This window comes from Taurulus bubalis (genome assembly GCF_910589615.1).
Source record: "Taurulus bubalis genome assembly, chromosome: 5".
Lineage (NCBI taxonomy): Eukaryota > Metazoa > Chordata > Actinopteri > Perciformes > Cottidae > Taurulus > Taurulus bubalis.
This window is the reverse complement of record NC_136593.1, coordinates 15,472,100-15,494,594: the sequence shown is the minus strand read 5'-3', so window position 1 is coordinate 15,494,594 and position 22,495 is coordinate 15,472,100. Positions and strand designations below refer to the sequence as shown.

Sequence of the window (22,495 nt, the reverse complement as noted above, 5' to 3'; positions counted from 1 at the left end):
TAAACAGAAGGACAGCAAGAACTGCCAGTTTACTTATTTTTATAAATATTGACTTGTGTTAATTCAGTAGGTGATCTTGTGAGGACCGGCTACTCTGATTGATTTCAAACCTTCTCTCCAGTCACTCCTTTTTCTCCTGCGTCGCCCTGTAAACATTAGGAGAGAAAATGATGTGCGTGTGAAAGGAAATGAACAAATCCTTCAGGTATCAACCGATATCTGAAAAATTGAAGCATAGAAGCAGTGACAGAAAGCAAACTCACTCTTGTGCCTGCAAGTCCCCGTTGTCCCTCTGGACCCTGTATAAGTAGCGGAGAAAGAACAAGAAGTCACAAATGATCATCAGTCATGCATACCAAATCAACAGAGAAAGGGGTCAGTGTGCATACAGATGCGTATGCTGTACGGTGGCATATCAGATGCTCAAAGAAGCATTTACAAATTGCAAGAATGAGGAAAACTCACTCGTATGCCTGGGGCTCCGGGAGTCGCTGCTTCGCCTTTCTGACCTTTGCTGCCGTGCTCTCCGGGGTCGCCATCGTCACCCTGGAAGTAACAACAACATGAGGTGAAACCTTTGGCTTTAATTACATTTTTAAAGATTGTTTTCCCAATGTGTCTGCAATAAGACTGGATTTGGTTGAATACTTATTTCAACAGGCACAGTACATACCTTCTCTCCTCTCTCTCCTTTCAACTGGCCCTGGATGTCGGCCTTTTGAAGAACACAAGTATGTAGTGTCAGGGTTGAATTGAGTTGAGCTGAGCTATAGGATGTTCTCTCAATGGTAAGAATATGCTGCAAAATGTAGTTTACTGTGATCAAAATGACACACTCACCACTTTTCCTGCTGGTCCTGGAGGCCCTTGAGCTCCCTGTAAGAATAGAATGAAGTATTTGAACCAACTGACAGTAGATATGAAGCTTAATAAGCACTTTGTGAAAAAATAAAGCAGACAACAAACCAGTTCTCCTTTCTCTCCTCTCGTTCCTGCAGGTCCAGGGCTGCCCTATGATCGAACACAGATCAATAAATATACGGAGCAGCTGACCTTCCTCACTGTTTCTGCTCTCAAGGCTTCAGTGGAAAAGCACAAGCGCATATTGAAAAGCTGTCTGTATGATGATACATAAACGTGTGCCTCACATTTCGTCCGTGCTCTCCCGGGTCTCCTACATCTCCTTTCTCTCCTGGTCGACCCAGCTGACCAGCCAGTCCCTGAGGGTGGTCAATTCAAAAATATCTGTTCACTGAACTGTCCACTGATGGTAGTTTTTAAGTTTTAGAAAGTCAACTTGACTCTAAAATATGTCAAAGACACTTGTCCTATACCCTCAGTCCTCTTTCTCCGGCCTTCCCAGGAAGTCCAGACTCGCCCTGATGAAAAGCAAGTTGAAATAGACTTTTGGAGTAATGTGTCGACATTGATGTTTATAAATAAAAACAGACTTTTATGAAGAGAGTGGCTTTTGAGATGTATTATACTTACTGGTGTGCCTTCATCACCCTTCTCTCCTCTCTCTCCCTTTAGGGCATAAGTATTCATAATAATTAATTATTTTATTCAAGATAATTTTAACTAGGACACCTTAATTCTAACAACAACAACAATTGAGTAGAGGGTCAGAGAACATATACAAAATGAATTGTTAGAAAAGGTAACGTCATGCACACAAAGTGTAACGTTTACCTCTAAAATGGCATCGTTAGATAGAGATGCATGTTGGGAGGAACAGAAGAAAGCTCAACAGGCAGTCTGATGTTTGATTACAGCACTAAGACCAACATGCAACAATAACAATAACTATTTGACTATGATATGAACAGTACAGAGTAATGTCTTACTTCACTGTGAGACTTAACATGAGAAGATCACTAGAGCCGCGTCTAACAATAACTTTCACTATTAATTTATATGTAGATTTTCTTTAATAATGGTCTACAAAATGTAACAAATGTGTGAAACATTTTACAAACATTTTACAATTCCTCACAGATATTTAGTTTACAATTATATAAAGCAGAGAACACCTGTATATTCTCACATCAAAAAAGCTGGAACAAAAGGAATGTTTTTGTAAAAAATTACTTAAATGCTGAGTCAACTATCAAAATAGCTGTCTCTAAATATCGCGCAGTCCAGCTTCCAACTCTACTTGGAGAATGGTAAAAACAGGAGTGAATCGTGTTACTTTCCACAGTTTGAATGGAGCCAAATCCCATCCACCAATCTCACCTCTTTCCCAGGAAGACCTGGCTTTCCTGGGATTCCTGGCCGCCCATTCTCCGCCCTCTCTCCTGGTTCACCTGCATCTCCCTAAAGATCAGTTCAAAGACCAGTTTGACAATCAAATAAACAGAAAACTAAACTAAAAACACCCGCACAAAAAGCACAGCAGGCCTCTCACCTTGGCACCTGGCCTTCCACTGATACCAGCAAGTCCCTGAGGGAAGAGCACATGTTTTATGTATTTTGGGACTAAGCAGTTTTGGGGCATGACTTACACTGACAACTGACACGAGGGAATGTTTCATGAATAAGGGATGCAATTGTCAGAAATATATCATAGCAGCTGTAAACGATATCATTGTGACATTAGTTAAAGATAGCATGCAGATGTCGATGTAGAAAAAGAGGCGGGACTATGACTCAAGTGTGAACTCACTCTGTCTCCCGGCTCTCCTTTGGATCCAATAGCTGACCCTGAAGACCCCTTGCATAATGACAGAGAAGGAAATGTCATTGAGACGGATGTCACACTGTATGTGACACATATTTCCATGAACATCGTCATCCCGTGGTTTCTCACTTTCTCTCCTCTCTGTCCAGAATCTCCCTTTTCTCCCCTCGCCCCCTCGGTACCAGGCAGGCCTCGGTCTCCCTTTAGCCGAACAGCAAAGAAGCGGAAACACGTCAGAGTGAAGGAACTGTGAGCTCTGTCACAATGAAAAGTCTTACGAGAAAAGAAAATTATAGCTTACATGTTCCCCTTTCTTCCCAGGAATACCTGGAACCTGCATGATTTGAAAAATATAGTAAGAACTCGTCAAAGTTCAAAGACGTTCACGGACATTAACTGCACTACAAAATGAAAGGACAGATCAATTATTATATGTCAGGATTTTTTTTCTCATCTGATAACTCACACTTCTGCCGGGCTCCCCGCGTGCACCTTCATTTCCCTGGAAACAGACCGGTGCAAATGTTCTTTCATCTTTGCTAATAAAATTCATTACATCAGAGTATGAAATGTTCTGTGACAGAGTCACGTTCCTATTGACCTGCTGCTTCTCGGATGATTACACTTAATTTAAATCAGCCTCACCTTTTCTCCTGCCGCTCCACTGGGCCCTGGTAAGCCCTGGTGACAAAAGGGAAAGACTTAATTCATGAGACTCTATGCATTTATAAGTCAGTCCATGCAGCAAGTATGGAACTAATGCTGATGTTATTAGCAACATGGCCGTCTGTCACTCACTCTCAATCCTGTTGCTCCTGCGAGGCCCGGCTTCCCTGGGTCCCCCTGCATGCGACAAAACAGTATTCAGATAACAGCACACGATTCCACTAAAAGGTTAGGATGTCAATAGTTAAACTAATCTAAATTCAAAACTTAACCAACTCTGCTCTACTCACTCTCTCCCCAGTTTCACCAGGCGGTCCTCTCTCCCCCTGCAAAGAAACACATATACAGGTTCACATGTTCTGTGACTCTTCTTTGATTTACTTTATTTGCCAGCCTATACCAACATTTCCACAAATTGTGCACAACTATAAACATAATCTTGCACAGACAAACGTCCATCTCATCCAAAAGAATTAGAAAAATAAAATGAGGATAGCAAGACTTTGAATCAACATTAAAGCCATCTCTCAGTTCAGGTACTAACACGTTCTCTGCAGCATAATATTTATTGGACCGGAGAAAAGAGGCTGCCTGCTGTGTCTCCACCTTTTTCTAACCAACATTTTTTAACTTGAACTTTTCAGACCTACGTGCGCTTGATGAGACGCACATCTGGCTCAGCAAGATTGTAAATGTCCCATTTTTACCTTTTAATTTAGTTGAAATTACATGTGCTCTTCCCTGTGGTTAAATGTGCTACTACACCTGGTGCCATAACTGTGAATATGGACCATAGTCATTAAGTCTATTAAATCCCCCACACAGAGATCCGGTAGACTATAAAGACACACACACATAGACGCTCATATACATACAGACGTGCACATACTTGACTGATTCATAACTGTACTCACCCTGTCTCCCTGTGATCCAGGCTCACCTGGCTGTCCTCGGTCACCCTATCGGAATAGAGCGAGTGACAAAGGTTATTTCTCTATTAACAGCTTACAAACAAAGTACTCTGTTTTAAATGTATCTTACCTTGCTACTAATCTCCCCTGGAGGCCCACGAGGACCCTGAAATATATGAGAGAAAATTCTTGATTATAAATGTATTCATTTCACTCAGGAAGTCAAGTTTTAGTCCTGTTTATTTGTCTGTTTTTTTATTAGTTTGCAGGGTATCTCAAAAATGACACAAGAGATTTCAGTGAAAATTGGGTCATGGTACACAAACAAACAGAATAGTCTTAACTGGGACAGCGCTACCAAGTGGACATTTATAAAGCACCTTATATATTTGCTCACAGCTCTTAAATTGTGAGAATCAGAAGCATCTTAAACAGACACACATCAAAAGGTTTGGAACCTGTTTTGGGGTTGTGCAGGCGGAGCAGAGGTATGTGCTGTCAGTGCTTTCTACTGTATATATATTATATTGTTCAAAAAACTAAATCATCCATCTAAAATTGATGTGTGCTCAACCTACCCTGTCCCCAGGGTCTCCTTGCCTTCCCGGAGGTCCAGGCTCCCCATCAGCACTATCGCCCTGAAAAACAACCACAAGCCATCACTCTGGGATAAACACCTCCCATGCTCAAACATTACACTTAATCAATCTGCAGCTACCTTGTCTCCTTTGCTGCCTTGAGGTCCTGCTGGCCCTCTAGGACTCTGAGCTCCTGGAGGTCCTGGACTACCCTAATAATAAAAATGCAATTAGTAAATGTAAAATACACCCCCACATGCACACCGAGTTCATCTGCAAACTAAACATGTCGGCACATTGGCTGTGATTGACAGCGCTTACTGAGGAGCCTTTCTCGCCCTTCACGGCCACCCCGCTGCCGACTCCCGGAGGTCCCTGTCAGCAAAGAGAGATAAGAGCTGAGGATCATTATGCTTATGTGTCCCTCAGAAAATTTCTGCCGTGAGAGGACAAGCTGGTGTGACTCACCCTGTCTCCTGGGTTGCCCTTGTCTCCCTACAGAACACGAGAGAGAGAGAGAGAGAGAGAGAGAGAGAGAGAGAGAGAGAGAATGCTGAATGTTGTTAGAAACGTTTCTCTATTATAACCACAGACATTGACGTGCTTCCTGTGTACACACACTTACTCACAGGTTGATACACAACCCACTTCTCTGCTACTCCACATAGATTCTCGACATTAAGGCAAAAGTTTAAAAGGAAAAGCGATGACGACACAGGACCAGGACGTAAACTACATTTATTTACATGACAGAAATAAGTTATGGGTCATTCTTTTTAATCCACAGAAAACCATTGCTTCCATTCCTGAGGAATTTAAAAACGATTGTAATGGTAGTTTGCCATTAATCAGAATAAGTTGTATAGTAAATGTATTACCATGTGATTCATATAAGTTTTCAGAGAATCTGTCTTCACAGATATGTTCTAGGAATAATGTGTAAACTATCAAATATCAAAGAAAATAAATAGAAAAATGGTGGAAACTAAAGAAAGAGTGAAGTATGATACAAACCTCTTTCTAACATTTGCAAGAAAAATAAATCATTAAGACCACCCTGAGTTTTCAAATTTAAATGATTCACTATCAATGATATTGTGTAACAAAAACTACCCGTACAATCTCAGCTTTCCTGGCACATACAGTAAATGCTTAAGCCATCACTGAAGAAATATGTAAGTGGCTCAATGCTACCACCATGTGCACGAGTCTGACAACGGCAGTTTGATCCTGGAGCAGTGGTTGGAGCCAAACTCATGTATTATGGTCTCTAAAATGTCTCTAGATTTGTCTTTTAGGAAGTGGAAATCTAAATGAGAGCATGCATGCACTTTTATCAAATCTTTCATAACGTAATTTACAGTTTGAAATTTTAAGTTCAAACAGAATATGAGACTGTAAAATGCTTTCTTGAAAATCTAATGTCTGTAAAAACAATTTCAGCAACTCCTGAATAGCTCCTGAAAATGCCTGAATATTTAAATATTGTTTTAATGTGAATACTTTTTCCATTTAAATCATTACATTGGTAAACTGAACACAGCACCCTCGTGTTTAGCAACACAGTTGTATGTCACTCCAAAATGCCAAAGGGATGACAGAAGCAAATGATCTAACGTTGATAAATTCAGCTTCATCGGGACAGAGAGGTGCTCCCAGCAGTTTCAAAGACAGCTTGTGAGTTTGGATTTAGGCTAATAGAGTAAATAATTGTACATCCGTTAGGAGTGATGGAATCCTCTCTATTATAGACAACTTTTCTGACATTATTTCAGACAGGTTTATTTTCAGGAGAAACCCTTTAAGAGCTGATAGCATACAAAAGTTACTTTCTAAATTGAGGGAAATGGACAGAAACAGAGGAGGACGCTCACCTTGATGGAGAGTCCTGGCGTTCCTGGTAAACCTGGGCGACCATCCTGACCAGGTGTTCCCGAAGCTCCAAGGGCTCCTTTGGTCCCATCGCTGCCTGGCCGACCCGGAGTACCCTTAGTACACAGCGCAAAAACACTGGTCAGTATACACACACGACTGAGTACATCCAAAACATCTCGACAGCTACACCCAGACCTTTTTACTGCAGCACATCACTTTACAGATTAGAGTGTGGAGGGTTTGTGTGAGTGTAGGTCAATGCACAAAGCTAATTTAGGACTGTAGTCACTCCGGTTGGTTTCTTACCGGTATACCTGGGATGCCTGGCTCTCCTTTCCTCCCAGGAAGACCACCTCCTGATATACCCGAGCCTGGTTCACCCTGCAGCATCAACACACACTTTGTTTGCCGTCTCTTTCAAACTGCCACAAAGGAACGATAAACACTCGTGAGCTAATTTAGGGAAAATAAATGATTGCTCTTCTCACCCTTTCACCTTTACTCCCCATTGGCCCCTGTGGCCCTGTCCCACCTGGTACACCCTAGAACAACAGAAAACACTTAGGACGCTTCGTACTTCATATTTAAATGTCCGCCGAACAATTCTGCAGGTTAAGAGTTACTCACTGAATCTCCTCTGATACCAGGTAGGCCCTGCGAACCCTGATACGAGAACAAAATTGTTTAGTTATTTCTATGCTAAAACGACAACATGAACACATCCAATGGGTCTGCGGGTTTTGCTCCTTCAAACTCACCGGGACCCCTGCATTTCCAGAGGAACCTGGTCGTCCAGGCAAACCTGAACTTCCATCAATACCAGGAAAACCCTAAAATGAAAACAAACAGCTTGTTGCTTCCGTCCTGTGAAGTGTGTATGGTTTTGGTATGGCCTTATCTGTACTCACTCTCTCCCCCTTTTCTCCTTTCACCCCCAGTGAGGGGTCAATAGGGATGGCTTGGCCAGGTGTACCCGGGCGTCCTTCAGCACCTCTGGGGCCTTCCCTCCCAGGCTGACCATCACGACCCTACACCACACATACGGACACCACATTAGTATGTCCAATCAATAGTATTTTTAAAAAGCAGTACATTGCTGTTAATAAGTCAGTGTTAATGAATGACTCACCGAATCGCCTTTGCGCCCATCTGTACCGTCTCTGCCTCTCTCACCCTGCGGAGTAAAATTAAACAAAATGCCACCTCAAAAGCTGAAAACGCAAATTACAAGGAGCGGTAAAACATAAACTTTCTGCAATGTACCTTTTCTCCACGATATCCCCTCTCTCCCTAAAATAAATAGGAAAGATTATACTTAGATACCATTCAGTAGTGAGGAGGAGTCAAGAGAACGTGAAGGATGTTTCTGTATAGAAATCTATCGTACATTATTATCACAGGTTCAATGGTTTGATACTGTATGAAAGTACAGCGGAAGAACTCACCTGAGGGCACTGAACGGTACACTGCTCAGGACCTGGACCTACCTAAACAAGGACAGACACATGAGGCGGTGATTAAAGGAGTTTTATTACATGTAATACTACATTCCATGTTATTTCCATTAAAAAGCTACAAAGTACCATGAACAATATTCGTCTACAGATCACACAAAGCATTAAAAAACATGGCTTGAAAAAAATAGGATTTTTCTTCAGATGTAAGTTTCTTCTTACATCTGGTATTCTGGCAATGCCACAGAGCAAGTCTGCCAGATCAGTGTGCACGGTGTCCAATTGTGCTGCATCGCGCGTGTACAAGATGTTCTGGGGGCTGCCGTCCGTCACCGCCTGCCGCAGCTCCTCGGTATTCGCCTGTTCTATACCAACTGCTAAGACCGTCACACCTAACAGACACACACACACACCAAGACATTTGTCTCACAGAACAGAGGTGGATTTTGTATTTGTATGAGGCAGTGTATAGTTCAGAAGAAAACAACAAATTAAACTTGTGTAAGTTACAGTTGGCGGCATCTGTCACAGGCCCAGTGACTTAAAGGAATACTTCACCTGCAAAATGATAATTTATATATCAACTACTCAAAAAATAAGATGCATGTGTAGTGCACATACGACTAGATAAATGAGACTTGGGTTATACTGCACAGGTTGTTTGAGAGTTTGTAGAAGCATGTTTTGATAATGTACAGTTTTTTTATTCTTCTTTGTTCACCACAGAGGCAATGTGACAACAACAAAGTTATCTTCAAGAATTCAAGGAAACACTAGTTGAGTAATTGAGTTTTTTTTATCAATGTATATACATACTGTGGCTGAAATCTTGAAACTAAATGGTTTCAGACGAAAGCAAAGTTTCATTCACAGATGAGTGCTGTGTAACTGCTTGTTGGTCTGCAGCCCACCTGTAGCCCTGAGACTGTTGGCTGCAAGAGTCAGGTTGTCAGCTGATTTTTTGTCAGCAATGATGACGACAGCACCAGGGACCCTCGGCCTCCGACCAGCTGAGGGGCTTAGAAGGTATTGCCGGGTGTATTTCACCGCCTCACCTGCAGAGGGAGACAGACAAGGTCACAACTCATAACATACAAATACACACAAATCAAGCAATAAGTACAGAAAAGGTGAGAAAGAAACTGACCAATGTTGTTCCCAGGACTTTCATCAAATGGTGTGGACTGGATCTCTTGAAAAAGTGTGTCAGACCTGCCGTGGCGATTAAGCAGGAACCATAATTTGGGTCTGTAACCGTAGACTACAACTCCGAACTGAAACAGGCAGAAAATAAATACAATTGTTAGTCAACTAAAAGTGACCATGCCATCAGATTCTGGGAGCACACGCCCTGTTCAGAAACTTATTCGTGAAGAGCCGTACCTGAGAGTCGCTGGCTCCGATAGTTTCGAGTGACCCAGCTGCACTTGTTAGCAGTTCGCGCAGAGGTCTTGCGAGGCTAATCCGATCAGTGGATGCCGGGACCAGAAACACCACATCCAGACGCCCGGCCACACAGACTGGTGACAGCAAAGTTTGCAGGGATAAGTGCTGGATCAAAATGTGGTTATAGGTTAAGTACGAGATCAAAATGTGGTTATAGGTTAAGTACGAGATCAAAAGGTGGTTACAGGTCTGGTAAGTAAATGAAAGAGGATGTGTGTTTGGTGCATTACCAGTGCGCTCAACAACATAGCTCTCAGTTCCCAATCTATTCTCGAAGGTAGGCTGCACCGTAAAGCGATAACGACGGCCCAAACGCAGCCCAGTCACCTGGTAGGAGCTGGACGCAGCAGGCAGCGTAACGGACAAGCCTCGACCAACCTCTGAGAGATGTGAACAGTTAAAATGATGCAGGCAGGGGCTTTAAAAAATAGATTATAACATGTATAATAACATGTTTCACCTGTGTCCTCTCTCCAGCGTAGGATATATCCTGTGGCACCTGGTAGTGGAGTCCAGCCAATCCGCATAGAATTCTGGGTAACCTCTGCTACTCGTACAGTGATGGTGGACAAGGGGGTACCAGCTGTAAGCACGGATACAGAGAATCAGCAATGACATTTAATTTGACATTTAATCCAATATGTTTTTGAAATAAGATTTTGTGTATTGTGCAATATTGAACTATTGCACTCAAGAAAGACACTATTCCCATGTTTATCTCCGAATCAAGTTCAAAGGCTTCTCAGTGACTTACAAGGTTTTACTTAGTGACTAAATACTGTATTGTTTTAGTGTAAGACTTGACATTATACAATATATTACTGATGCCTAAAGTACAATGTTATAATTAATTATAATGTTAATGTATGTTATATGTTTTACCATATTCAGCATTTGCGAAGTACTGTTTAATCCATCCATTCATTCATTTCAGAAAACTCCTAACATCCATTGTTTATTTCCTCCAGTCAACACTCTTTCAAGGGTTATAGAAACCTGCCAGAACCTTGAACTAATATAGGAAGACAGGACTCACGTGTGGTGACTCTGACAGACACAGGGGTTCCCTCTCTGTTTTGAACTAAAGCCATGACCTGCACCTCATACTGGGCTCCGGGGTCCAACTGGTCTAAATCCACTGCTGTCACATCTCCCCCCAGCAGTTGACTCATCGGTTCCCCACCTACAGCAGGGTAGTGAGTGGGGTAACACAGTTCTCGTTAAACCTCTTAAAAAGGATAGTTATGATGTTTAGAAGTGCGGTTGTATGACGTTGTTATCCATAGTCACCGACCATCATTTACTGGTAATACAATAGCTAGTGTATTACCAGTAGATGATGGTCGGTACACCCTCAGTTTGGAGAAGCAGAGAGTAGTACTGAGTGAAGAGCAAAGCAATGCACTGCTGAAAAAAACTTATTTAAGCCACCAAAAAGAAAGACTTATTTAAGAAATAAAAAAAGTCTATCAGTTTAAGTGTACATAACCCTATAAAACACTTTGGTGTTTTGAAGGGTTAGTTTGGAGTCACAAAATAACACTAACTAACTAACCAACCGATCAAAGCAGCGGTAGACCAGCAACTTCTGTGTTCTGCACAGCACAATGACTGTTGTCATCATTGGTGTCTGGTGGCTTGGCAGAGTCATAGTCATAGATGGATATATTGGCTTCATTTCTCCGTCAGAATAGGCTCTCTGATGGCAAGGTAAAGCGTAGAATATATCTGTTATATAGCACACACTTAAACTTAGACTGGGCTCTTGTTTTAGGTGACTTTATGTTGTTCTGCAGTACATTGCTTTACTTCCGTGTGGTAACTGTGGTTTCTGTTTCTCCAAAATGAATGTACCGAACGCCATCTACTGTCGACTTTGGATAAGCACCTCATAAAAACCCACTTCAAAACATCCAAACTATCCCTTTAAGAGCAAATTAATGCTTGCAAAAGGTTAGATTTATATTTAGGACTTTATAACACAGGTGAAGTAGACCAGCAATATATCTACCGTCCGTTTTCCTCCAAGACACACGATAAGCAGTCGCTCCCTGCACACCAACCCAAGTGACTCGGACAACCTCTCCACGACCCTCCTGGATTTGCAGTGACGTCACAGTCCCGACCACAGATTTATCTGATTCTGAAGGTCGGGAAGGAAAACAATCAGTCAGTTATTCTATTTAGTATTACCCCAATCATAGCCAAGTTTCTCTCAAAAGACACTCTGGACAACAGCCACAATGTGTTTTAGACAGATTCAGTGTGGTACCTGTTCTGATACTCAGGGTGGAAGGACTTCCCTCTCGAGAGCCAGTGAGTGAAGAAACTAATACGTTGTAGGTTGAATCTGACTGTAGCCCATCAATGATGAAGGAAGATGTGTTGGCAGCCACGTTGCGAGTTGATTCAACTCCTGCACCAGCAAAACATAGCAGATAAATGGAAATGTAGGAATTAGTTGTTTTTTTTTTACAGCTACATGAGGATAGAAGAGGCTGACAGCCAGATCACTACCCACATCTACATACTACGCCTTTACAATTCTTCATATTGCCCTGTTCTCATCTATTTGGTTGTATATTGTGTCTTTAAAATACTGAGTAGTATGAATGCCAATTATTGCGTACCATCATCACGGCGCCAAGTGACCTTATAGCCAGTTGCCCTCGTGGACCGTGACCATGCAATGCGTATCTTCTGAGATGTAACGTCTACGATGCGAAGGCCAGACACTGATCCACCGTTGGGATTAGTACGACTAGAGAGTGTGACCACCTCTCCAACCCATTGGTCAACCACAGATGCAACACCAATTACTAGCGCCTCATCTGGTTGCAGGCCGTCTATGGTGAAGGATGTGACCTCCGCCCCCAGAATACTGGACTGCTCGGCATCTACAAGGCAGGACGTGAGGTAATATAAAAATATGCACGTAAAAAAACTGACTATTAAGTAAAGATATCAAACAAATTCAACTTCAAAGTCAAAGGACCATCACTTAAGATCTAAATATAGCTTTTACTCAATCTTTAATTAACTAATATAGTAATACGTGACTCAAAAGGATAAACGACATGAAACACTTACTGTTGCCTTGTCTCCAAGTAACCCTGTAACCTGTTACCCCTGTAGCACCTGTCCAGGCAATTCGAATTCTCCGGCTGTTTGCGTTTGTCACTCTGAGGTTAGTTACTCTGCCAGCACTTTGCTCTGAAATGAAGGGCATACAGGGCCTCATGTGACACAATTCAATGTATACATCAATTTAGGAAAAAAGTATTTCACTTCGACGGAAACAACAGGTCAAAGGAGAAAATGTTGTACACCAAAAAATACCAACAAAAGGTCTCAGCTTTAAAAGAAATTCACAAAAATGTAGTCACATTTGACTAATTGTTCTTTCATCTAGCGACACTGTTCAACCCACCTGGTTTGATGTAAACAGTAACTGGGTCCCCTTCATTTTCTCCCACCAGCGCTGTGACACTGACACCATAAGACACTCCCACTGTCAGGTCTTTGAGGTCAAGGGTCGTCTGGTTTCCAGGGATAAGCCGTATTTCCTCTGATCCCGCTGACATGTCATGCAACAAACAAAGAGACTATTTTCACAAGCATGTTCTCATTCATAATTGAGCAATCAATCATCTAAAGGACAAATAAAGCAATGAATAAAAATGTGTCAGTGCACCTTCTGTGTTCAGGATAATGATGCGGTACTGTGTGGCCCCGGCTACACCCGTCCAGCCGAGTCTGACAGTGCTGCCCAGAGACTCCACAACTCTCAGGTTGGACACCCTCCCCACTGGCTGTTCCTCTGCAACACCAGAGGATCAGAACACTTGTATGACATGGATACAGGCACAAAAGCTTTTAAGCATATCTACAGGAACAAATATTCACTCAGAATTCAACCACCAGCACATTTACGACCAATAAATCCACCCAAAATGAACTCAGAGTTGTGTACTGACCTCTGGATGTGGTGGAGACAGGTGTGGCCTCCTCACGGCCTTCAAACAGGGTGTACAGGGTGATGATGTATTCTGTGTTGGGCTGGAGGCCTGTTAGCTCATAGCTGGTACTGGTTCTAGGAAAGGTTAGGCTCTGGACACGGCCTCCTGGAGACAAAACAACGGTCCAGGATCAGTGGTTTTATCTTCAATATACCTGCAGTACAATATACTCATCCTACTACCTGCAACTTAGAAGTGGAGCTGGCATTTACTACAGTATTCATCTATATTTCAGTCAAAATCTGTATAAAAAACAGTGTAATACAGTTCACATAGCATTACTCTTATGTATGTTGACATCAAAAGGATTTTGTGTGATCACTTGTAATAACTTGTCCATGTTGCACAGCCCTTAAATCTACAGTATGTTATGTGTAATGTACAAAGAGAATACAAAAGGAACAAGTGGATGTTTGAGCCTGAACGTGTAGATCTGACCTTCCCCCTCCTTCCATTCGAGGCGGTACCCTCGGGATGACGGAATGATTCTCCAGGTGAGGCGAATAGAGGAGGGGCCGGTGGTGGCTGCTCTGAGCATCTGCTGCTCCTGACGCTCTGAAGTAAAGACAATATATTTCACATGTATGTCTTTATGTAACACATCATAAGAAAAGCTCCGTCCCCATTAATTAATCAATAAAATATGTTAACGGATAGATTCATATTATTAAAAACAACACTGCCTGTTATTGGTTGCTGTAATCATTCCTTCCGTCTCTGCTAGCCAAAAAGAGATCCCTTCCAAAAGTAATTTCAATGTGATGGGGACAAAATACACAGTGCCTGTTCTGTGTAAAAATGCAGTTGAAGTTCAGCTGATGCTAATACAAGCAGGCCAAACTAGTCAAATCAGGCAGGTGTTGCAAGGATTGGCTGAATGGTGGAAGGGAAACTTAACAAAGGCCAGAGTAATCTTGATATTTCATTTTGAAGTTTAAAAACAAACAGGCTGGTTTTTGTAAAGTTATACTATACTAAACTACATACAAAAAACGTTTCAAAATAACATAAGGAAATCCATAAATCAATTGAAAAAAAGGTACGGCTTGCAGCACCGGCAGGTCTGCACCTGAACTGAACTAACTTCAACAATGGACTCCCCCTGAGGAGCTTCTACGCCTTGCTTTTAAAAGAGGAAGTTTCTACTACAGACGAACTCAAGTTAGTTCATAATTAATTAAGCCATTAAATAATCATTCTTAAAAAAATATATATATTTCTAAACCCTTGTTCTAATTCTCCTAACCTAAAGATTAACAGATAATTTAGAGTACTTAAAAAAGGGTTAAACACAGAACAAATAAACCAACTAAAGTGGTCATGCTAAAACATGCCACTTTGAAACCCTACCAAACCCACAAGTTATTTGTAGTACAGCCCAACGCAGTGTTTATAGGATATTCACATACACAACCTGCACATGTTCATGCCAGAACATTGGGGTTCAGGAACCTGTTGTGAAATAATACAAAAACTACTCTTTTGAGGAGGTGAGAAAACGTGTCTTCACTTAAAGACATTTTTTATAGAGTAGCACAGAGGACTGATAAAGAGCTTTGTCACATGGTGCAACCACTGAATCTCAATGTCAGCAAAACCAATGAGCTTAAAGTGGTGGACTACCAGAGCAACAGAACACCCTGACATGTAATAAAATCTATTTGTCTCGATTTTGTAAAGCTTTGTTGGTCTGCTGTCTTTCTATTAGTTTGCACATTTTGTGAGAGAAAAAAAATGTTGTGAGAGAGTCACATTCCTACAACATAGTGTTGCTTAGCCAATAAATCTGATTCCAATAGAACAAAACGTTCTAGCCATGACAATATAAATACTTGCAAAGATGCTATGAATTATAAAAAGTTCATGCTTCACACACACACACACACACACACACACACACACACACACACAGATCTTCAATCCATTCATTGTTGAGTCAAAGTGGACGTTTACACAAAAATGTAAAGAAGTTCCCTCAAGGCGCTCCTGAGATATCACATTCATGAGACTAGGACGAGTAGAAATGTCTTCCGGCCTTTTATTGGCGCTACAGAGGTAGTAAATTATCTCACAGGTCAGACACTTCCTCTGTGATACTGTATGTGGCCACAGGTCTTCTCTTGTTCATGTGCGAACATGTCAACAAATCAACAAGAAAGTGCCAGGTGTTAGTGGGAGCACACAGGTCAAAGAACTAAGCCTACAGCAGCCACTGATGTTTCTTTTAGGCCTGAGATTCAGACTATACACTAATAAACAAAACATTTTACTCCTTGACATATTTGCTTGATTGAATGCCACCCAAAGCTATTGAAGTGGTTGGGAAAGATAATCGAAGACACAAAGATAATCGATAAACATAGCCAAAAATCAATTTATAAAAAATGTAGATACACTTTAAATGTCATGCAGTCTTTGACATATTGTTTAGAATATTGTGTTTGACACACCTTACATGTAGGAAGATTTAATAGTATTCCTGAATACATAAATTAGCAAATAAACATGAAGGCTTCATTCATGTGTTCCTCCCTAAAACAAAAACAGACTACTCATCACAAACGACAGACACCATAAATAGTTGCTTCTCCCCAAGTTTACACCGGAACAAACAAGAAAGAAACAAGCCCAGCTGCAGTTTAGGTTACTGTGGTGTCCAGTGTGTAGAGCACTGTATGTATATCTTAGTTCTTTGATGGCACAACTAGGCCACAAAAAAGTTTTTTTGTACTAGTGCATTTCTGCCGGCTCTCTGCTCAGTACATGGGCCATGCAGTGACTCAGCCTTCATTCTACTAACACTGGTCCCCATGAAGTGACACCATATGGGACTTACTCACGATAGGCAGATGGTGTGTGCGTGTAATGAGTGTGTAGGTGTGCTCGAAATTTTCCCTAAACAAAGCTAAACACTAACATGTGACTGTTTTCAGAAGAGAGACGAACAGCAGAGAAGACTGTTGGTCAGCTTGCCTGTCTCCTTCTCCTGTCCCTGCCTTCAGCAGAACACAACAGAAAGCAAGCAGCTATTCAACAAGCTGTATTTTACTATGATTACTAATTTAAAAAGCACAAACATGAAGAAAAAAAAACAGATGGAATTCAGTTTTGATAGGGAAGATGGTACAATGCACACAGAAAAAGAGAGCAGAGACAGATGTTTGGTGTTGAACTACTGAAACCACACCTACCTATCTTGAACCTGGCGGTTGCTACCGGGCCCTCGGTGTTGCCCTCGTACAGCGGGATGATGGTGACGATGTACTCAGTGTCGGGCAGCAGTCTGGACAGAGTGTGAAACTCACCAGCAACCTCCACCGTCTCGACATTTCGACCTTTTTGAACATAAAAACAAAATGCGAATTTGTAAAAAATTAAATACTGACATGCAGAAATACAAGATGTTGTCTCATGTCGGCTCCTTCCTGACCTGTAAATGGTCCCCAGACCACGCGGTAGGCCCGCGCACCAACGACACCTTTCCACCGCACACGGACGCTGCCCTCTGACTCCGTCTCCACTGATAACTGCTGCACTGCCTCAAGGCGCACTGGCACATGCAGAAATATTAACACAGGCACTTTAATCATATTTTATAATTATACTGAAACCCATTCTGAAGAAACAATATCACTATAAATGTGTACTGTATTCTGTGCATATACTGTATAATGTACATACTGCGGATCGGCTGGGCTATAATTACATATGACAATTGATTATTTTTTAATTGAATACCTTGAATTAATCAGATATCAAGATATCGTGATATACAATTACACCATCTAGATTGATAATAAGAAGAACATAACATATAACAGTACCAAAGTAATTATAATGGGCCACAGGGTGGACTCACATGTGCGGGCGTTGAGGATGGACGGGGATGCAGAGTTTCGGGGGAACAGGGGATAGAGGCTGACGACGTACTCGGTGTCGGGCTGAAGGGACTCCAAGGTGACAGATGTGGAGTCTGCAGACAGAGACTGCTCCAACAGCTGAGCTGCTGGCTGACCTGCTCCTCCAAACACACAATAGACAGGGCAAGTAGGCATGGAGGGCATGCATAGGATCAACTAGTGCACTGGTCACAAATTATACTGTCCAGTATGTCATTCGACAAATTAGCTGACAAAAAGCTGAACAAGAGGTGTCGTCACTTCATCGACTTTACCTCGCTCTCACCTCAGCGCAACAAAGCTTAACTATGGCAGCCAGCCAACTGTAGAGAAGTATTGTTCAGAGGGTGTGCACATGTGCATGTGTATGTGTGCGCATGTCATGTATGTGCGTGGGTGCCTGTCAGTATATGTCTTGTTTGTTTGAATGATCAGTGCCAGTAACAACAGACATAGGAACAAGTAACAACATTAAACCTTTCTCGCTGAAGGACTTAATTAAATACTTGCACATACTGTCTGTTGCAAGCTAACTAGTCAGAGGAGGATCTCCATGTGAGACTGGCACTCCTGCCACATGTTCAGAGGGAGAAACTGTTTATATCAGCCCTCAGGGGCCACTTTTCTCTCTTGAATCACAGCAAAAGCACCTAGACATTTTAACACTGTAATAATCTATGCCGCACCCTGTCTCTAGCAATGTGAAGACAAAATTACTGAACATCCCTGACATAAGTGAAGGTTTTCACTCTCTAGCTCAAGTCTGGTGGTGATACAAATGTATTATATATCTAAGTAAGGTTGGGGCAATAAAAACCCTAACAGACAGCCAGTGCCTGAGGGAGGTAAGGTGATAGAAAAGCTCATGTTCCCCATACTCAGGCTTTGTTGCTGTACATTCTCGACAATTTTCCAACTTGCCACCAAAGGATTACTGTTATCCAGTCCTGTAGCTTCTTTTTATCCTTCGTTGCTACTTTAATCATTAATTCTGCCAAGATTAGTTTTGTGACAAGATAATTCTGCCACAACAAAAGTGAATGGTGTCAGTTTTATTTAGGTTGAAAAGAGGAGATGTTGCTAATGTACTGTAAGTGTTATTAAAACACATTTGCACAAGTGAGATGAGTGAAAGAGAAAGACAGGTAAGACAGGTATGTGTGTGCCTGACCTCGTGGTCCATAGGTGAGTCTGTAGCCTTGCACAGGAGACGAAGGCTGATCCCAGCCCACAGAAAGAGAGAAGAAGCCTGCCTGGACCAGGCGGAGACTGGTAACCCCTGGCAAAGACCCTGTAGGAGCATTAAAAAAAGACACTGCAGGTGTATGACTGTAATAAGTTCAACAGTACGGTTTCTGTCTTGTGTGAGACAGGTTGCTCTATCATTTTGGCAGGTTTCACTGCTGACATTTTATTCTTCACTTCTTACTCACTGGTTCGTTGCTTGGCAGAAACAGACTCCCCCACACTGTTGGGGTATTGGGCGATGATAGTCACCAGGTAGTCTGTTCCTGACCTCAGCTGCTGTGCGGTAAAGGTCCTCTGACTGGCAGAGACAGTCTCCTGTAGAGTGAGTGGTCATGTTTGTAAGCAGTCAATCCGAAAACAAGTTTTAACATAGTGAATGACTGAAATAGATGTGTAAGCCACAGCATTCTTCTATCTGCAGGAGAAGGGAATTTCACTATTTACTCTGCCAAATTTTAATCTCTATAGCACCTACAAAAAGAAGATCCACCCATTAGACATGTTCATACTCAGCCTGAAGGCACATATTTCTCTCACATTTTGCTACTTCAATCTCAGTCATCTCCATGTGTAAGGCATATTCATCCAACACCTGGACTCACCTGACGCAGCTCTGCTGTGAGAGGTTGACCCAGACCAGAGAGTGGCACATACTGGACCACATAGCCACTCAAAGGCCCCCCTGCTGCATTCCAGCGAAACCTGAGAGTATCAGACGTTTGGCCTGTGAACTGAATGTTGGACGGACCAGAAAAGGCCTCTGAAACGAGAGGGTGGAAGCCGGAGGAGACAGATACAATTAAATGTAGGTTTACAATCTCACCATGAAGTCTGAGATAATAATGAGACACATATCTTTGACTGTGTGTATTTAATGTATTGTATTTAAGGTAACCCACATACCGTCACTAGCATAGACCCCTCCTGCTTTGGTACACACTTGGGGGCTCACAAGAGGAAGAAGTGTGTTCAGCAGTTTGAAGTCCCCAACAAAGAAGGTGAAATCACTACTGGGCTGGGAGGCAAGCTGAGACAATTCGTTCCTGTCTGCACTCTTTATACCTAACAAACCACAGAAAAATGGCAAAGTAAAAAAAGAGAAATCACGGTGGCTCAGAAGCAAGTCCAAAAAAACTACTTTGAGTAAGAAAGAAGAGACCACATGGTCGACACCTACCGACTGCGAAAACATGCACTCCTTGACTGCGCAGCTTCTGTGCTGGTTCTTCCACACTATCTTGTGACTTTCCGTCTGTGATCAGGATAGTGATCTGAAAGTTAAAGAGGACCCACAGGGAGAATTAGTAACACAAGAGGTGCTATGTTAAATATCCAGTTTTATCATTATAAACCCCCAAAGAAGGGCTGCTCCTCAGACCTTTGGTACATCCCGACTAGACGTAGGGTTGAAGAAGTTATCAGCGACAAACTTGAGACCAGCACCAGTCCGTGTGTTTCCACCCTTGTAGTTCAGATTCTTTACAGCGTTGTCCAGCTCAGTGCCAACCAAATAGGTATTAAATGTAAATTCAACTCTGGAGGGAGAGAAATGCACTTTAAATACATATGTCTGCACCTGCAGTAAGATCCTTTGTCATTGCATGCACAGGAAAGTACTGAGGTGAATATGAATCCTGTTAGTCACCTGGAGGTGTCGCTGTACTGTATGACACCAAACCGTATCCCTGACTCGCCGACAAAGCTGGCGAATGGCTTGACGATCCCAGCCATAAAGCCTTTCACCTGCAGGAAATTAGCTCGGCCAATACTGGAAGACCCATCAACCAGGAAAACAATATCTGCTGCTTGCACATTATTACACCTGCCTGCAAATACAAAGCGATGGAGAATACACGTGAGCACATAAACAGAGACACATCTGAGGAGAACACTTTGAGGAGGAGAATAAAGTTATTTATACCCTGAGCTTCAATTCGTTTCATGGAGGACAGCAGGACAGTCACAGTGAAAAACCGGCTCCACATCTTCACAACCTGGGTGCACGGAGAGCAGATCAAAATTGAATTATCTCACAAACTATTTCAACTCACTACAAAACAGTCTGACCACATGACAACATTGTCATTTCATACTGTGTTTACACTGTCTGTTAACATCCATCCATTGATTCAGTATTCATGCTTGCAGACATTGAAGGGCCTCATTTTTTGTTGTAACTACTACTCTTCGTTTCCTTGCGTCTCCAGGTTATATTAGTCGGTGTTGTTACCAACTCTTGAGAGAAAAAACTGCTAATTACTATTCATCCCCATCACATTTCCTGTTTCTGCGTGTCATCTGATTTTCACTTCCCGGTTCAGCTGCAGCCCATTAGTCATATGTTCCTCGGTATATGTTGAGGGTGGTTCAGCCCTGTTATTTGTCAGATTGTCTGTGTTTCTTTAGAGCTGTAGCCATTGTTCCTTTCCTGCCCGTACCTGTTCTTGGCTACCACCGAGCATCTTCGATATCCTGCCTGCCAGCCACGTCCCTTTGAACATGTTTTCTTGTCTGACTACAGAGTAAATTCTCTCTTATTAACCCAGTCAAGCTTCACAAGTCTGTTTAAGGTCCAAGTTCTATTTGCATGATACAGTTTCAGTGAGTGTTACGGTTACCGGAGCACTCGGAATAAATCATCAGTACGATGAGCTTGTAGTGTAAGCTACTGCAAGAATATGACGTCATTAGCGCACAGCTGATCTATCTGAGTACAACCCTCCCACACATTAACACATGTTAATATTATTGCTAGTATGTACACAAACAAGGCAAACAGCTGACTCCAGTCTCATTTGTCTCTTCCCAGTAAGAGATGTGTTCCTGGTTAAAAATGAAAAAGCGAGAATGTATTGATGAGATGTGTTCCATTAGGTGCTATAGTACTATAGCATAGGATGATGATCTCAAGGGAAGCTATGATCATGCCTATTAATTCTAAGTATGTAAACTGTGTCAATACCAACATTGGCACCTACAATACATGTTCACCAAACCCAGCTGAATACTGTCATCTGAGTTTGGTTGCATTTACATAATGCACAAGTTTGCAGATAACATTTCATTAGTGTTAATTCTAATTCCTGTCCTAAAATGTAAAAAGACTTTGTGAAATGTAGACCTATTGATGAAAGACATGCACATTTGTGTAAATTATAAACAGTAACAAAGGATACCTGGTATAGTAAGACAGAAAAGTATGTGCAGAGAGACACAAACCAATAAGACAATGCATCGTCTCTCTGTGTGTGAACACCCTCAAACTGTACTACTATATGTCTTGAATGCAGATGCCAGAACCTTATGAACAATATGTACCGTTTTAAAAAACAGATTTTTCACAACTTTCTCATTTAGATTTTTACCTCTACAAACTATCAGTGATACCAACCACTGCAAACCACCACTTCTCTTCACGACAACATCTATTCACATTCATCTTTTTACAGAGGTGATGCACAACATAGCGAAATAGCTGACAGATGTTGAGCCAACGAACAAAACCTCTGATCTACTCTGTAGAGCTACGGTAGCTAGAGTAAACATTCCTGGGATCAAACCCCTGAGAAGCCACTTTCGTTGAGGACCAAATGTATAAGTGAGAGCAGCGGGACAACGGCAGACAGAAGTGATTTTCAGAGCCTTTATAGGAATGCAAGGCGCTTCAACATCATCTGGATTTGGGTCTTTTTCTTTGCTGTATCATTAGAACACTG

At 42.0% G+C, this 22,495-nt stretch overlaps 1 protein-coding gene across 1 annotated transcript in view; it reads right to left on the bottom strand.

The window, feature by feature from the left end:
- col7a1 (collagen, type VII, alpha 1) overlaps positions 1-21,280 on the bottom strand; it is a gene marked incomplete at its 5' end in the record, with an annotated part of 45,957 nt that extends 24,677 nt beyond the window's left edge. Inside the window, 54 exons of the mRNA XM_079218730.1 lie at positions 466-546; positions 674-715; positions 841-876; positions 967-1,011; positions 1,149-1,220; positions 1,335-1,379; positions 1,492-1,527; positions 2,239-2,319; positions 2,411-2,446; positions 2,813-2,884; positions 3,329-3,364; positions 3,482-3,526; positions 3,640-3,675; positions 4,264-4,308; positions 4,391-4,426; positions 4,839-4,898; positions 4,979-5,050; positions 5,160-5,213; positions 5,307-5,333; positions 6,713-6,826; positions 7,020-7,094; positions 7,202-7,255; positions 7,341-7,376; positions 7,472-7,543; positions 7,622-7,741; positions 7,843-7,887; positions 7,977-8,003; positions 8,159-8,200; positions 8,390-8,559; positions 9,079-9,222; positions 9,315-9,441; positions 9,551-9,687; positions 9,844-9,993; positions 10,113-10,196; positions 10,650-10,796; positions 11,625-11,756; positions 12,244-12,510; positions 12,704-12,826; positions 13,044-13,190; positions 13,308-13,433; positions 13,591-13,737; positions 14,071-14,187; positions 16,824-16,967; positions 17,063-17,182; positions 17,492-17,647; positions 18,703-18,822; positions 18,965-19,094; positions 19,382-19,539; positions 19,683-19,841; positions 19,957-20,050; positions 20,158-20,314; positions 20,425-20,605; positions 20,701-20,773; positions 21,218-21,280. Of these exons, the coding sequence (XP_079074856.1) occupies positions 466-546; positions 674-715; positions 841-876; positions 967-1,011; positions 1,149-1,220; positions 1,335-1,379; positions 1,492-1,527; positions 2,239-2,319; positions 2,411-2,446; positions 2,813-2,884; positions 3,329-3,364; positions 3,482-3,526; positions 3,640-3,675; positions 4,264-4,308; positions 4,391-4,426; positions 4,839-4,898; positions 4,979-5,050; positions 5,160-5,213; positions 5,307-5,333; positions 6,713-6,826; positions 7,020-7,094; positions 7,202-7,255; positions 7,341-7,376; positions 7,472-7,543; positions 7,622-7,741; positions 7,843-7,887; positions 7,977-8,003; positions 8,159-8,200; positions 8,390-8,559; positions 9,079-9,222; positions 9,315-9,441; positions 9,551-9,687; positions 9,844-9,993; positions 10,113-10,196; positions 10,650-10,796; positions 11,625-11,756; positions 12,244-12,510; positions 12,704-12,826; positions 13,044-13,190; positions 13,308-13,433; positions 13,591-13,737; positions 14,071-14,187; positions 16,824-16,967; positions 17,063-17,182; positions 17,492-17,647; positions 18,703-18,822; positions 18,965-19,094; positions 19,382-19,539; positions 19,683-19,841; positions 19,957-20,050; positions 20,158-20,314; positions 20,425-20,605; positions 20,701-20,773; positions 21,218-21,280 (5,115 nt within the window). The remainder of the gene's footprint in view (positions 1-465; positions 547-673; positions 716-840; positions 877-966; positions 1,012-1,148; positions 1,221-1,334; positions 1,380-1,491; positions 1,528-2,238; positions 2,320-2,410; positions 2,447-2,812; positions 2,885-3,328; positions 3,365-3,481; positions 3,527-3,639; positions 3,676-4,263; positions 4,309-4,390; positions 4,427-4,838; positions 4,899-4,978; positions 5,051-5,159; positions 5,214-5,306; positions 5,334-6,712; positions 6,827-7,019; positions 7,095-7,201; positions 7,256-7,340; positions 7,377-7,471; positions 7,544-7,621; positions 7,742-7,842; positions 7,888-7,976; positions 8,004-8,158; positions 8,201-8,389; positions 8,560-9,078; positions 9,223-9,314; positions 9,442-9,550; positions 9,688-9,843; positions 9,994-10,112; positions 10,197-10,649; positions 10,797-11,624; positions 11,757-12,243; positions 12,511-12,703; positions 12,827-13,043; positions 13,191-13,307; positions 13,434-13,590; positions 13,738-14,070; positions 14,188-16,823; positions 16,968-17,062; positions 17,183-17,491; positions 17,648-18,702; positions 18,823-18,964; positions 19,095-19,381; positions 19,540-19,682; positions 19,842-19,956; positions 20,051-20,157; positions 20,315-20,424; positions 20,606-20,700; positions 20,774-21,217) is intronic.
- Between the last annotated feature and the right edge of the window lie 1,215 nt (positions 21,281-22,495).